The sequence below is a fragment of the Acyrthosiphon pisum genome, chromosome X (assembly GCF_005508785.2).
Source record: "Acyrthosiphon pisum isolate AL4f chromosome X, pea_aphid_22Mar2018_4r6ur, whole genome shotgun sequence".
Lineage (NCBI taxonomy): Eukaryota > Metazoa > Arthropoda > Insecta > Hemiptera > Aphididae > Acyrthosiphon > Acyrthosiphon pisum.
In genome coordinates this window covers 80,446,402-80,461,417 of record NC_042493.1, presented here as the reverse complement: position 1 = coordinate 80,461,417, position 15,016 = coordinate 80,446,402, and the positions used below count along the sequence as shown (strand labels likewise).

General features: G+C 32.8%; 2 protein-coding genes and 1 long non-coding RNA gene across 4 annotated transcripts in view; 2 read left to right on the top strand and 1 right to left on the bottom strand.

Annotated features, from left to right (window-relative positions):
* Window positions 1-259: 259 nt before the first annotated feature.
* LOC100158710 (ras-related protein ORAB-1) lies at window positions 260-4,182 on the top strand. Of its 2 annotated transcripts, XM_008183791.1 has the most exons (6): window positions 260-656; window positions 718-859; window positions 998-1,118; window positions 1,405-1,452; window positions 2,713-2,940; window positions 3,117-4,182. In XM_008183791.1, the coding sequence occupies exons 2-6, from the start codon at window positions 846-848 to the stop codon at window positions 3,330-3,332; spliced, it is 627 nt and encodes a 208-aa protein (XP_008182013.1). In that variant the 5' UTR covers window positions 260-656; window positions 718-845; the 3' UTR covers window positions 3,333-4,182. The 2 variants fall into 2 exon arrangements, with proteins under 2 accessions (XP_008182013.1, XP_001951763.1); XM_001951728.5 differs by having other exon boundaries at window positions 375-859.
* Window positions 4,183-5,503: 1,321 nt separating this feature from the next.
* LOC100165612 lies at window positions 5,504-9,259 on the bottom strand. Its single transcript, XM_001949170.5, has 3 exons — window positions 8,767-9,259; window positions 7,218-7,354; window positions 5,504-6,935 (listed from the first exon to the last, which is right to left on the bottom strand). The coding sequence occupies exons 1-3, from the start codon at window positions 8,990-8,992 to the stop codon at window positions 5,964-5,966; spliced, it is 1,335 nt and encodes a 444-aa protein (XP_001949205.1). The 5' UTR covers window positions 8,993-9,259; the 3' UTR covers window positions 5,504-5,963.
* A 1,692-nt stretch (window positions 9,260-10,951) lies between these two features.
* LOC103309117 overlaps window positions 10,952-15,016 on the top strand; it is a 19,709-nt gene continuing 15,644 nt past the window's right edge. The window contains exon 1 of the long non-coding RNA XR_510613.3: window positions 10,952-11,597. This is a non-coding gene — a long non-coding RNA (uncharacterized LOC103309117). The remainder of the gene's footprint in view (window positions 11,598-15,016) is intronic.

The window sequence follows — 15,016 nt, the reverse complement described above, 5'->3', positions numbered from 1 at the left end:
ATCACGCGCACACCGGTCGGTGGTCACGGCAACACTACCGGGGACGTGTACGGTGTACCGATGCGTCACGGAACGTATCGGTACCAATGGCCAGCGTCTGTCGCGGCGTCGCGTCACCTCCAAGCCGGTACAGCGATGACGTTGCACATACATTCGCCCTGTCGGTGACTGTACCCGCCGTTGTCGCGTCGGTCGGCCAGCCTCGGTTGACGGGAGGCGTCACGGGGACCGGGGTATGCGGTTACGTGCACGACACTCGAAAGAGAGCCGTCGTGTCCGTCGGCCATATTTGTTCAAGCGTCGTCGTCATCGGCTCCCCTCCACCACCGATATCGCCTACACCACCCCACCCCGCGTGCCCATCAGCTCGGTTATTGTGTGACGTGTGTGTGTCGGGACCGTCTGCCGCCGTGTCTGTGTATCATCGACGTTTTATCAAACGGGAGAAATAAAGAGAGAAAAAAAATACACACATCCACCCGCCCATTGCGCCATAGTCACCGCCGTCGCTGTATTTAGCTGTTACAATTGCGTCTTTACACAGTGCACACGACATCGCACTTATTGTGTTTCCGCATCCCGACGACCCGTTTTCACGGCGCATATCGCACACGTACGTCGCTCGTGACCGTTCTCGTCCCGTTTCTACTCAAAACGTAGGTATTATAACTACGTAATTAAGCACACGGTAATAAATATTTCAGTAACATTTCGCAGCAGACGGTTTGTTATCACTCGTTGTCGTTGTCGTATCTACGCGAACGCCCCTAAACCTCCGCCACAAGCAATCGTCGCCGTCGTAGTCGTCGTCATCTCTGAAAAACTTGCCAACAAAACTTTACAACATGAGTCCGGATTAGTAAGTATCTCGCGTTAAACATGACCTCGGAGATTGGGATTTTGTCGTTACACCCCGTGTTCTGCCACACGACCCACTTCAATTTCGTGTTCGACATTCGGATCGTTTTGTTGCTGATGTGTCCATTTGTGTTTTTAGCGATTACTTGTTCAAGCTGCTGCTGATTGGCGATTCGGGCGTTGGCAAGTCATGCTTGCTCTTGCGGTTTGCTGACGACACATATACCGATTCGTATATAAGCACCATTGGCGTGGATTTCGTAAGTTCAATTATATTTAGCGCACATAATGGCTGGCAACCAGAGCCTACTTGTTTGTGGCATGTACATATATTTACACTTTTTGATATGCCACTGAACTGTTAATGCACACCTCAAATGCCTATTCTCTATATAATTTATGCTGATTTTTATTAGGTCTTGAAATATTAACTTATCAAAAATTATGGATATAATATTCCATTATTTTACAAAACCTTGGTTACTTACAATGATAATTAATAATTGCTTTTTTATGACAATAATAAATAAACTTGTATGTGTACAGAAAATCCGTACCATCAAACTGGACAATAAGACTGTGAAGCTTCAGATTGTGAGTATTATATTCATTATATTATATAAATATTTTTTTAAATAATAATTATGAGTTAAATTTTCTATTACAATTTAGTAAGTCAAGATTGATAAAACAATAACTTTAAAGGATCTAAGTACCTACTACATTATACTGAAACCCTTACAACCTTGATTTATTTTTATTATTTATGATAATTTTAGGTCAATGATATAATAGAAAAAAAAAAACATATTATATTTCTACGAAAATAATAACCGGTAATATACCTACCTAGGTATCATAAATTATTTATAAGCTTATGAAACATATTTAAGTAATTTATATATTTTACATTCTTAATAAGATTAACAGTTGTGCTTAATATTACTTGCAACTTAATGTTTTAGAATACTATTTGCAATAAAGTATTTTTCAGTAAAAATCAATTTGAATTTTTTAACAGTTGATATATCTAAATAAAATAATTTGTATAAAGATAAATATCAATTCTACGAGCAATTCTAGTATATTACAATAAAAAAAACACTTGATTACCAAACTACATTTGTTGGTTGAATACACACATAGCTATAGTCTTTTTCTTATTCTCCTCGTGTCTGGTTAATAGCTTTAGTATTTCACATTTAAGAACAATTGTATTAAAAAGTAGGCAATTATTCAATTTTTTTATTACCTTTATTTGGTAAATTTTAACTGTGGTAGTTATTTAATATTTAAGCATGATTCAAACTATTATATATGGCTTGGTGTGGAACAGTGCGTCCACTCAAATGAAGAAACGTACTGTGTGTACATAATGGCTGACGTTGCTAGCTCCCAGATGGGTGACCACCCGGGATTTTTAGCAACGAATCCTTGCCACACATACAAGTAACATGTTTTCAACCGTTCCTCCCCTACTAACCTACAAACAAAACAGTTAATGGCCTAAGTTGACGGGCTCAAACTCAATAAAAAAAAAAAAAACATATTTATATATCTAAAAAGGTTTAAAGATCATATTCATATTTTTATTCAATCATATCATAAAAATATCTCAACCATTTTTAGACTTGAGTGGGGTTTTTTTCTAAACAAAAATATTTTACTTTTGAACACTGCACACACACACATTGTTTTACTGATATGAGTCTCTCAATAACATACTTGCTTAGATTTTAATTGAATTAAAAATTCTAATGTCTTTGTATACATCAAATTTTATATTCTCAAATTATGAAAATGTTTTACCTTAACAAACTATCAGTAATATATATTTGATTTTTTGATATTTAGTGGGACACTGCCGGGCAAGAACGTTTCCGTACAATTACCTCATCGTATTATCGTGGAGCACATGGCATTATTGTTGTTTACGATTGCACCGATATGGAGACATTCACTAATCTTAAACAGTGGCTAGAAGAAATAGCTAGGTATGCATGTGATAATGTCAACAAACTACTGGTGGGTAACAAGTGCGATTTGCATGACAAGCGTGCTGTGGATGAAGCAACAGCCAAAGTTAGTATACATGTTAATTACAGGTCTACCGTATAATAGTCATAGTTTTATAATATATAGCAAAATACTAGCTAATTATTGTTGATGAATTCAAAAGTATAAAAATAACAAGACTAATAATGAATGTACAAAAATAACACACAAGATATTCATGGTTGTTTTATATGCCCACACAGGAATATGCTGACCATCTGAAAATCCCGTTCCTGGAAACGTCCGCTAAACAAGCAACTAACGTTGAATTGGCATTTTTAACTATGGCTGCCGAGATCAAGAACCGTATTGGACCACTAGATGGCCAAGGACCCGGAGGTGCAGCTGATGGGGTTGGAAAAGTAACAATTGATTCAAAATCATCAGACACATCTGGTGGGTCAGGTGGTTGCTGTTAATGATAACATGAAAATGTCGTCGTAAGCATTGCAGCACGCTTGTGGACAACTTACTATCGTTGCTGATGATGAAGAACCGAGCCACAGACGGAGATAGATGATATATATATTTACAACTACTAATTAAAACAAAAATTAAGCTGGAGAAATACATTTTTGAATCCAAAATACATTTAAAATAATATATAATAGGAGAAGTGTGCCATTGGCATGCTCACCGCCAGTTCACCCCTACCCATTGCCGTCTTAAATTATTATTATTTTTCAACGCGTTTATTTTGTGTACATATACATATTATATATTTTATTATTATTATTATTATTATTATTACCTTTAATTATTAATTACGTCATCATAGCAGCATCAGTCGTGGTTTGTTCTTTATTATTATTATTATTATTATTATTTTTATTCCGTTTCTTTATAATTATTATAATATTCATTAATGTTATTCGCATACAACCTCCTTCAACATACCAAAAACATTCCTACTACCTTCGTGCTCAACCAGATAAAAAAAAGCTAGAAAATAATTCGACATCAACCTATTGTCATCTTGTCGATGAATCTCTTTTATCCCAAACACAACACACTTACACGCTGTTATTATTCAATTACATAGATTTGTATGCGAATCCTCCCTCCGCACTTTTGCACACTGTGTAAATCTTAATTTTCTAGAATTAACTTAAACCACTCCGCGAAACAAAACATTTTTTTTTTAAATTTAATATACAACATAATATTATCTGCCTGCCAGCTAACAGTTAATTAACATATATTATCTGTATACATATGTATGTACTTTTATATATTATTATTATTATTATATATAGTTTTTTCTCATGATTTTTTTCTTTTTTTGTTACACGATTAATAAATATATATATATTTATATAATACAATACAATACAATAATATAAGAAATAGAAACTAATAAATGAAAATGACCGTCGTTACTTTAGTTTTATGTGTGTAGTCAACCTTGATAGAAACATAATATTACAATGACTACAAGATAAAACGCTTAAATGCTAAATCAAGTAACACAAGGAACCTTTTATTTATATTTTATTCTTAGTCTCATTCGTTAAAAATTTCAAATACTTGAAATATTTGTAATATTGTCTAATGGTACATGTATTATATCAATGCTGTTTAAACAAAAATTATATTGAATGGAGGTGCCCTTTTAATAAAATAAAAGTAAAACATGAGTATGCAAAAAAGGCTTTCTCTACACAAATATTGTATAGCATTATATTTTAAAAAACAAATTGGAAATTACATTATTTCTACTTCAAATGTGTCTATTAAATATAACAATAATAAATGTTATTTGTTATTAATATCAGGTAAACGTCAATTGGTCCCATTACAGCTGTAGTTCCTGCTTAAATAATATTTTAATATTTTATGATTTGTGAAAAAAAAATACATAAAGGGCTTTTACCACTAGAAATTGTTTTAATTAAAAGGTCCCTCGAACAATTTTCAACAAATCACTGTCGATATGAAGTTAGAATATGGGATTATGCACCTTTTTAGTAATGTTCAATAAATTCAAAAATATATCATAAATTATGATATATATATCATAATATATCATAAAAATATAAATCCAACTTACAATCAAGAAATAATCTAATAATGATTTTTATTTAGTACTTCACGAAATTAATAGTAGAATAACAGAACTTCAAAAACAATGATGATATTAGTCCTACGGAGCTTTGGTGATCCAAATAACAACTGTTTATGGAGTTAAACAATGAACGGGAAACATAGAGGTACTTTTTTTACATTTTATCTTTAATTAATTATAATTATATATATTTATATATCATGTAGTTATAAAGTTGTATACTGCTATATCATTAAATATTACAAAGTTCACTTGCAACATTTAATTCAACAAATCATTAACCAAAGATCAAAGATTAATTGTATTAATGTGTGAATTAAGATTTAATTTTAATGGTAATAATTTTTTAAGATGAAATTTGCTATAAAATGTTATAAAATTCCATCAATTATCAAATGCAAGGTAATATTAGTAGTTCATATATTTTGATTACAATTAATAAACTCAATCCTCTTACAGCAAGTTACGTAACACCTAAAATTTGTGTAGGTTGGTGACAAGGTATTAGAAATAAACTTTAAAAAATTAATAAAAAATTATTTATTAGAAACTTTTATCACATCAACATCTTAGTTGATTAATTTTTGCTTACAATTCAAAAAGATTCACAGTAACTACACAAAATAATAGAGTACTAGTTTAAAATACTCAAAATAAAAAAAAAATATAATAATAATAGTATAAAAGAAACACTACTCATAGGTAGGTACACTTGTCTAAAAAATCAATAAACTAGATTTTTCAAAAATTAAAGTAAAAGTAATGGATTAACAACAGGAACTACTTAGTCTGCGCTTCAAGGAATAGAAAAATGTCATCTCTGCGCGAATTTTTTAAATGTTGTACCACAAAACGTAACTATGTATAGGTAATATTATAATTCAATAACTTAAACAAACATAACATAAAAACTAAAACTTCTTAGTTCGTAACAAATAGCACCAACCTTGGTAATTTTACTGTTTAAAAATTTTTTTTCCACTCATCACTTTCTTGGAGTGGCTGCCACGGTAATTTCTGAAGCTCGACGCACGTCAGTTTTTCTGAGTAATGACACTACTGCGGTTTGATCGGCTGGACCTACTCCATCCTTATTATTTGTTCCAAGGTTACAATAGATCATGTCCGACAAGCTGGTCTGGCGTGATTGCAGTAGTGGTGGCCGGTGTCGGGCATCACAACACCAACGCCAAACAGATAGAGCGTTTGCGGCGCCCGGATTTACTGTTCCTGACATGTTTGACAGATAAAGCCGCAAATCCTCCTCATCAGCGGACCACCCATCTCCGTTTTCGATTAGCTCCAACACCATCAAACACAAAGATTGGACATCAACCGCTGCGGCACTACTATCCACTAGGATCTTAGTGGCCGCACTGAACCCACCTAGCTTGTACACGATGCGGTCACCGTCCAAGGCCAAGTAGATATTCGGGCGGTTGACGCGATTGTGCGAGTACATCTTGCCATCATGCAAATAGTGGAGCGCGCACGAAATGTGTTCCAACACCGTCCGGCAGTCAGCAACGTTGTTCATGCTCAGTGACGACAGGCTCGATTGGCACTGTTCTGTTTGAATGTAATGGTAATGTGTGTCAGTCCAGTTGCAGAAGTACGAGACAATATGCGGATGTGGGCCAACAGCTGCTAACACTTTCGCTGTCTCAATTGAGTTATCACCTGCCGGACCGACGGCCGCAACACGCACGGTGTAAACGATACCCTCAAACACTGACAGACATTCAAACTGGCCACAAACAGGTGACAACGACGTCAGTACACCACCAACTTCTCTTGTCATGTCTGTCGTCTCCAGATCTGGGCCGTCTGACATATGGAGGTCACATTGTCCAAGTGATTCACCACCGTCATCACAGGGCCCGTGATTGTTTACGACAAAACCACGAGCCGACAGAGAGTCGATGATAGCCATATAAGAATCATCTTCTGAAGTCGTCTGAAAAACAAAGCGCCATTTTATATTATAAACATCCTGAAGAGCAAGTACCTGGGACAACAAAAATCATTATTGCACTGCAGTATAAAAATTAAGTCACACTGTCACAAATCAATTAATTATTTATAGGCTTATGACAATTTTAATTACAATAGAAATAAATAATTTTTATAAAATACGTAATTAATATTATATATTAAAATGAAACAGATAAGAGCATTTTCAATCATCCTCTCTTTAAGACAGTGCTGTTTGTAAGCCAATTATTTTATTATTTCTTACCTTTTCTTTTATTACATCAGTTGGTTGAGAGTTGATGATCAAGTGTTGATTAACAGCCTTGTTTACGCTGACCTTTTCTTCATCATCAAACAGCAAACGTCTAGAAACGTAAATGCGTTTCATTCGTCCTAATGTTTCTATAACATAAAGAAAGATATTATCACTATTAATTAGTAATTACTAGGGTTATGATTAATATGCAATACAAAATTGTAAAATATGCATTTAATTTACAAAAATCGGCAAGAATTATTATTTTATTTTCATATAGCATTTGAAATAAAACCACTTACTAATTTATTTGAGGTTTATGATAAAATAAACATTTACTCTACCAATATTCTTAAATTATGTTAAATTAGGCCAAATAATTTCTAGTCATAATACTATTAATAATCACTAAAAATATATAAAATTACAATTTTAAGCAACTATCAAAGAACAATATTGTTATTTGCACACAATTGTCTTTAAAAATTAACCTAGGTACTAGGAAGTTAATTTCCAATAGATGGCCCAGTTAAAAATTCTCTGACTGAACTTTTTATCATACAACCATCATCTAGGTAGAAATAGGAAATTTTATCAAAATAAATCAATGAAGATTGGCCATATCTCTTTACCAATTTCAATAGTAGTATGGTAGTTGATTGCTAGCAAAAGCATTGTGTGTATTATTATACAGTGATTAATTTCTCATTCATTGCGCCATTTGTGTTACCAATGCTCTACTTTAAATAAATGTCTTTATACATAATATATTATACCCCTACCTAATCTTTAGGTAGTCTTTAAGGTAATTTTTATCGTAAGGAATCTACTATTTGTAAACCTACTACATATAATAGTTTTACTCCACTCCAAGTACAAGTATACATTGATAATATACTGAATATAGCAGGATAAAACCAAAATGGAATCAAAGTCGCCACTAAGGAACTAACACCAAATTATGTCATTTTATAACAAAATGATTATATTTATAGAAGATTAGTTAACTTTCAACATCAATACACCCCGAAGATTGGGACAATAAGCTGACTCCCTGTACCCAATTGTTTTTATCTTTCAACACGATGGTTGAAACAAAAAATAGCATTCCCAAGTTCACAACCCTTACCTTCAAAGTTATATTTTATAAAGCCAATTACAAATAGGGGACATACTAATTTACTGACCAGAACAAAATACCCCAACCCGGGCTCCTTGTTCCTTGGCTGGGCTGAAATTTGGAAGGGACATACTTGGGTACGTAATCAATGATGTATCCAAAATTCAACTATCTACCACCATTACCCTCCCCAAGAAAATGCGATATTAGGCGATCATTTTGGTCAACCGTAGCATTGGTTTAAAGTTAAATTTGAATCAAGGAAATGCCTATGTAAGCGTTGATTTTATAATAGATCGATGAAATCAATGTCACGAGCAATGATACTACTACAGATGTCATATAATATTCATGTAAGCGCGATTCGATAATTTCAAAGTGAAGACTATATAAATATAAATATGTTGTTGTTTTCGACAATGACAGTCTAGTACGTACTTCTCGATAAGTCTTCCGATGGCGGCGACACGGGCGAAATCGGCGAAGGCGGAGTGGCCGGTCGTTCGGACTTTTGTGGGGCCGCAGGTTGTTGAACGCCTAGTGCACAGGCCACAGCAGCGTCCTCGGCCATCCACTGGCCGCTGGGTACGTAGAATTTTTCCGCGTCCATGTAGCCTCCACCGCCATCTTCTTTCCTCTTGATGTGCTTCACGTACTTGTCCATTACGGATGTTCACGGAACAGATGAATCACGGCAAAAAGGCGCACATCGTCGGCGACGGATCGCGGTTTCTTATAAATAATTCAAACTCTTTTAGCGAACATCGTACGACCGTTATTACTTATTATCGTTTAGCTAGACAGTGTTAAGAGTTAAGACTGTTATTTTGTGGTATTATTGACGACTTATCACACACGTGTACGCGAGATCATGATTACATTTTGAAAAAATTTAAATATTTATTATATTTTTTTTATAAATTTATAAAAAATCTATTTTGTTCAAATAATTTTCTTAATTGCATTATTTATAACTTATTTATAGCTCATAACTTTAAAAACTTTTATCTCAAATTTAGATTTTTTAAGCCTACCATAACAATACATCCATTTTGGTCTACGCCGCGCCGTTGTCCCTTCACCGTCGCTGCAAGTGGCAACATGGTGCAACACGACTGTGTTTCGGCCACGATTTAAGATAGTACTATCTTAAATCGTGGTTTCGGCGACGCGTTATCACGACTGTTGTCACTTGTCATGCGTGACATTATGGTAAACGTCGTTTAGACCCCCATATCCTTTCGCATTAGTTCGTACCACGGTCTAGGAACAAAAATAACGGGATTCACTTTTCTCAACTGTCTATAATATTATATTAAAGTAGTTGCCAGTTGGCAGTACATGTTATGCACTATGGCTACGGAGTATAGTGTGTTCTGGATTTTTTTTAGAAATATTTTTGATGAGTTAATTGTATGGGGTCTATTATATCTATATGGGTCAACTATTATAAGACTGGAGGGCGGCCACATGTAATTTTTTATTACCTACCTACCTAATGAGTTATGAATAATGTTAGATTTAATCAATATCAGCATTATAAATAGTGAGTGGATCTTAAGATTTTAAATAGGTATATGTATTCATTATTGACTTAATGCATCTAAATGGGGGTGAAAAATGTGGACGACTTACCTATTACAGAATTCGCAGAAAAAAATATTTTGCATATGTGGTTATATTATTACCTACTAAAGCATATTTTGGAGATAGGAGAATGTTCAGAATATATTTTAAAAACGTAAAATTATAAAAACTGTTCAAGAACTTTATAATTAAATTGGAAAATCGTTTGATCGTGTAATTTGTTTAATAATTGTTACAAATATGACTGAATTTAAATAATTTACCAGTATGCATTAATTATTTTAACATTATAGTTAAATATTATTATATGTGGGCAGGGGCGGACTGGCTATTTTTGGCCCGGGGTGCAAAATTAATTAGGGGCCCGTAATTTTTTTTCAAACCTACCTATATTAGGAAAGAGCCCTTTTTTTTATAAGTAAATATAAAAAAAAAATAAGAATAACATGTTGTTTATTTGTAGAGATGTTGAAATATGTTATTTTATTTTGTATAATACCGTATTATACCAGTATTATACCGTATACTGACTGTGGTAATCGGGGGCCCGGATCATAAATACAAACGGGGGCCCGGGGTGCTACTTGGAGTATAGCACCCTGGGCCAGTCCGCCCCTGTATGTGGGTTTAATGGATGGTACGTAAATGCAAAAGCGGAAATCCATTAAAATTTCTGGGAGCCTCACATTATTAACATAAATGTGAGTGGGAGGACTTTATCGATCCTACAAACTAAAAAAAAAAAGGAGGGGGTTTGACGGACTTTTTGGGGGCTAAACCCCCTCAAGCCATAATTTTGGTATGTTACGCACTTGAAAGAGTGAGACAACGACAACAAATGTCTGTGAAGTGTGAAACGTCCTCTAATGCTCTAATAGGTATTTCAACTTTCGAATAGGTAGATGATTTCCAAAAAAATATTATGACTTATGAGTATACATATAGTTTTGAATTAATAATTTATGTCTTTAAAACATATTAGATATTTGAAATTAGAATCATATCTTAAACTTTTACAAGAACCTAAAAATCCGCTCCCTAGACTAATAACTTAGTTATAACTACCTAGTACCTGCCTAATAATTTATTACTGTTATTGACTCTCAGTAATAAATAATAATCCGCTATATCCAGTAATCCGGCAACATTTTTGTTATAATAACCATAAAATTACTATCGTAAACGATAAGGCCGTTGACGCCCGGTGTCACACATGCGGATATTCACAGCGGACAGACCGCGGCAGAATTTCCGCAACATCGAACTATCGAAGTATGCTGCGGAATTATTTTGACTTTATTATTATTATTATTCACGTGTATTTACGAACAACGTGTTTTGATATTATATTCTGCGGAATCCAAGGGTCAATTGTTCCGCAAGTGTGACACCCGCGGTCAAAAGTAACTGATTAAGTCCGAATAAACCGATAAGATATTTTATTTTTATTCATCGTTGACGTGTTGATTGTGTATTGTGAATCGGTTAGTTATTGTGTTTGTATACTTGTTATACGTGTTAAATTACAATATTTCAGGTTTTTAGGTTTTACAATAAGTAAAAATGTGTTTTTATGTGAACCTCCAATAATCCGGCAGTCCTCACTCCTCTAGTCTAACGAGATTTGTAATAGCATCAGTCATCACCATATATTATAGAATGATGCAGGCCCATGGTATCCGGTATGTAATATCATAATTGATTTTAAATATTTATAGCCTATAGGTATGTGAATGTGAAACAGTAATTACGAATTTAAAAAGACTAACATTTTGTGTTTTATTAATTTATATTTATTGTAAAAATTCGAGCATTTTACATATTATTATAGATATATTATGTATACAGTGAAACTTCCATATTATAACGAACTTCCATTTAACGAAATTTTCTGTTTAATGAATCATTTTTGAGAACCATAGGACTTTTTTGTGTGGACATTTCACTGAATTATTATTTTAATATTGGTATAAATGTATAACTATTGTTTATACGCTATTGAGTTATAACTATTAGACATTAACCATAGGCGTGCGCAGACTTCAATAATTTCTATCTAAAATACCTAGGAACTCAGAGTTTTCGCAGTGTTCCTAATTTGCAGTGGTCGGGACTCTACTAGTTTTTTGTAACGCGCCAACGCTACAGCTACTCCCTCCAATAAACTAGATCACTATCGCTATCGCTACTTTTTAAAGTACCGCACTACTGCGCTACTTCTAACACTATTGTCTAAATGTAGCGTGCTACTTTTTCGCTACATTTTTAAAAAAAGTTCTTATTGTAAACTAGGGTTTGTAGTTTATATATTTGGTCATTGGACAGGGCCCAGGACAAAAAACTTCACTATAATACACTCATTATTATGACATTATCATAATGTAAATAAACAAATATAATCTTAATTGATATTTTAATAATTACCAATTAAATTGTAGGTCGCGACAAAATAATGATAATTTTCAATACTCTAACCGGAAATGTTTAGCGCGCTATAGTATTTTGCTATCTAAGGCGTAATTTAGCGACGCTACGTCAATCGCTATGAATAAAGTAGCGTGCTACTGTAGCGTCCGTACATTAGTGCGCTACTCCCGACCACTGCTAATTTGTTCTTTTTAATACATTAACATACATTTTAATTGTAAATCAATAACAGTTACTGTGTTATCGATATCGTTAAGAATACAATTAATAATAATAATTTTTAATATTATTTCACGGCACAGTACACATCAAAAATCTATATATTGATATCTATTACTAAATAGGAATAGTAAACTATAAATATTAAAAATACTAACATACCGCTTAACTTAATATTAATTAAACACGATAATATGTCATAGATCCCCTGGAAAAAAAATCCACTGACTAGAATATTACTCACAAGTCACAACCACTTACAAATAGTTGAACAAATATTTTTTAAACGTTAATTAGTATCTATAATTACTCCATTATTAATATTTAATTACAAATACTGATAATAGAATATTAATGATAGTATAAATAATATTTTGTTTTAAATTACGATGATATATCCAAGCCCGGATTAAGAAATGTTGAGGCCCAGGAGCCAAAGTTTTAAATGGGACCCCTGTACGAAAAAAAAAAATATTAATGTATATTATAATGTGTTCCGGGGTGAAGTGACCAGCCGACGTCATAATATGACTTATGAAAGTATACTAAAAATCATGAAGAAACACCCTTTAAAGATTGGTTCTAACTTATAAATTTTTTAAGTTATGGGCAATTAATATTTTTTATCAAAACCATACATATCACGCATTTGTTTAAGTATTTTCAAAAGTTTTCAACATTATGATGTAATTTTTTTTTATTTTAAAGCTATTTAATTTTCCTATCAACACTCCGACATACGCAATTGAACTAGAAATGGGCTAATTATTGTTATTCAATTAAAAAAGTAGAAAAAAGTTGGAAAAAATTAGTATTTTTTTAAGGAAATTGTGTATTATTCCAAATAATTTATTACTTTGTATGGGTTTTTTTATTTTTGTATTATTTTACTGAATTATACTGAATAATACATTAATATATCTAGAATACCTTGAAAGTTTGGTTTTCATAATATATTCCTGTTAATCGTCACAATCTTAGTTTTCCTAGGATTGAGTAGTCAATCGTTTAATTTTACACTATTCGGTAAATTGTAGTGGTCATTATACAAAAAACAAAAACTCATAGTTAATAATAAATTATTTGAAATAATGCACAATTTCCTTTCAAAATACAAATTTTTACCAACTTTTATCTCTTTTTTAAATTTAATAAAAGTAATTAGCACATGTCTGGTTTAATTGCGTATGTCAGTTGATAAGACAATTAAATAGCTCTAAAATAAAAATAAAATTACGTCAAAATGTTAAAAGTTTTGAAGGTACATAAACAAATGCGTGATGTGCATGGTTTTGATAAAAAAAAAGTTAATTGCCCATAACTAAAAAAATAAAAAAGTTAGATTCCATTTTTAAAGGATATTTATTCACCATTTTTGGATTACTTTCATATGATGTTGGCCGGTCACTTCACCCCGGAACACATTGTATATTATTTAATATTATGTACCTGGTATAATAAATATAATATATAGATATTAGGCAGTGTTTGGAAAGAACGTCGTTCATGAACGCACGTTCATTTTTAGTGAACGATACGTGAACGTCACTCGTTTTATTAAAATAGAACGTGAACGTGAACGACGTTTATATTTTTAACGAACTTGATTGATTTTTAAGACGTTTAATTTATTTACCCTTTAATAAATATATTTATAAAATATATTAATTAATTATATTATATATAAGTCTAAATAGTATTTTTATTTTTGGCTTAAGTTGTACATGTTTATAGGCTTTTATATTAAAGGCTCGGTCAAACAGAAAGCGGGCTGCCCGCGCGGACACTGTAAAATAATACAAAGACCGCTTGCCCGCTGCGGGCCGCGTACCCATAAACCATGGTGGACGAAAAGTCCGGGTACAAAAAGTCCGGATTCATTTTTTGATTGCCGGACAAAAAGTCACCCTCTGTTCGACTGAGCCTTTACAGCAAGTAAATGATTCATAAAAAAAATGTATAAAAAATAAATGAACAACCCAATGAACGCGCTCATTTTTTGAAAGAACGTGAACGTGAACGCGTTCGTTTGAAAAAAACACGAACGTGAACGTGAACGAGTTCCTTTTTTAAGGACTGAACGTGAACGTGAACGAGTTCATTTTTTTAGTGAACGTTCCGAACACTGATATTAGGTATGTAGGCATATAGCAATAAATAATGAATAATGTATCACTTTATTTATAAATTATAATCATCGATTTTTTTTTAGGTGATTTATTTAGTGTTACATAGCCTATAAACGAAAAAATTAATGGACAAATTAGAGGCCCCTAAATAAATTCTAACTATCGAGGCCCGGTGGCCATGCCCCCCCCCCCTTAATCCGGGCTTGAATATATAATGTGTAATTCTGTAAAATTTAAACTACAAAAATTTGCAAATTATAATATTGCAGTAGGTAGTTTAAAATTGAAATTATAATGAATGTACAATGTATAATCTACTCACGTTT

Excerpts from the sequence above, each read along its gene's own strand:
- LOC100158710 (XM_008183791.1), top strand. Across the intron at positions 1,453-2,712 it reads AGACTGTGAAGCTTCAGATT|TGGGACACTGCCGGGCAAGA; the intron begins GTGAGTATTATA and ends TTTGATATTTAG. Across the intron at positions 2,941-3,116 it reads TGGATGAAGCAACAGCCAAA|GAATATGCTGACCATCTGAA; the intron begins GTTAGTATACAT and ends ATGCCCACACAG.
- LOC100165612 (XM_001949170.5), bottom strand. The coding sequence starts at position 8,992 with ATGGACAAGTACGTGAAGCACATCAAGAGGAAAGAAGATGGCGGTGGA. Across the intron at positions 7,355-8,766 it reads ATCGGAAGACTTATCGAGAA|AAACATTAGGACGAATGAAA; the intron begins GTACGTACTAGA and ends TTTATGTTATAG. Across the intron at positions 6,936-7,217 it reads CTGATGTAATAAAAGAAAAG|ACGACTTCAGAAGATGATTC; the intron begins GTAAGAAATAAT and ends TTTGTTTTTCAG.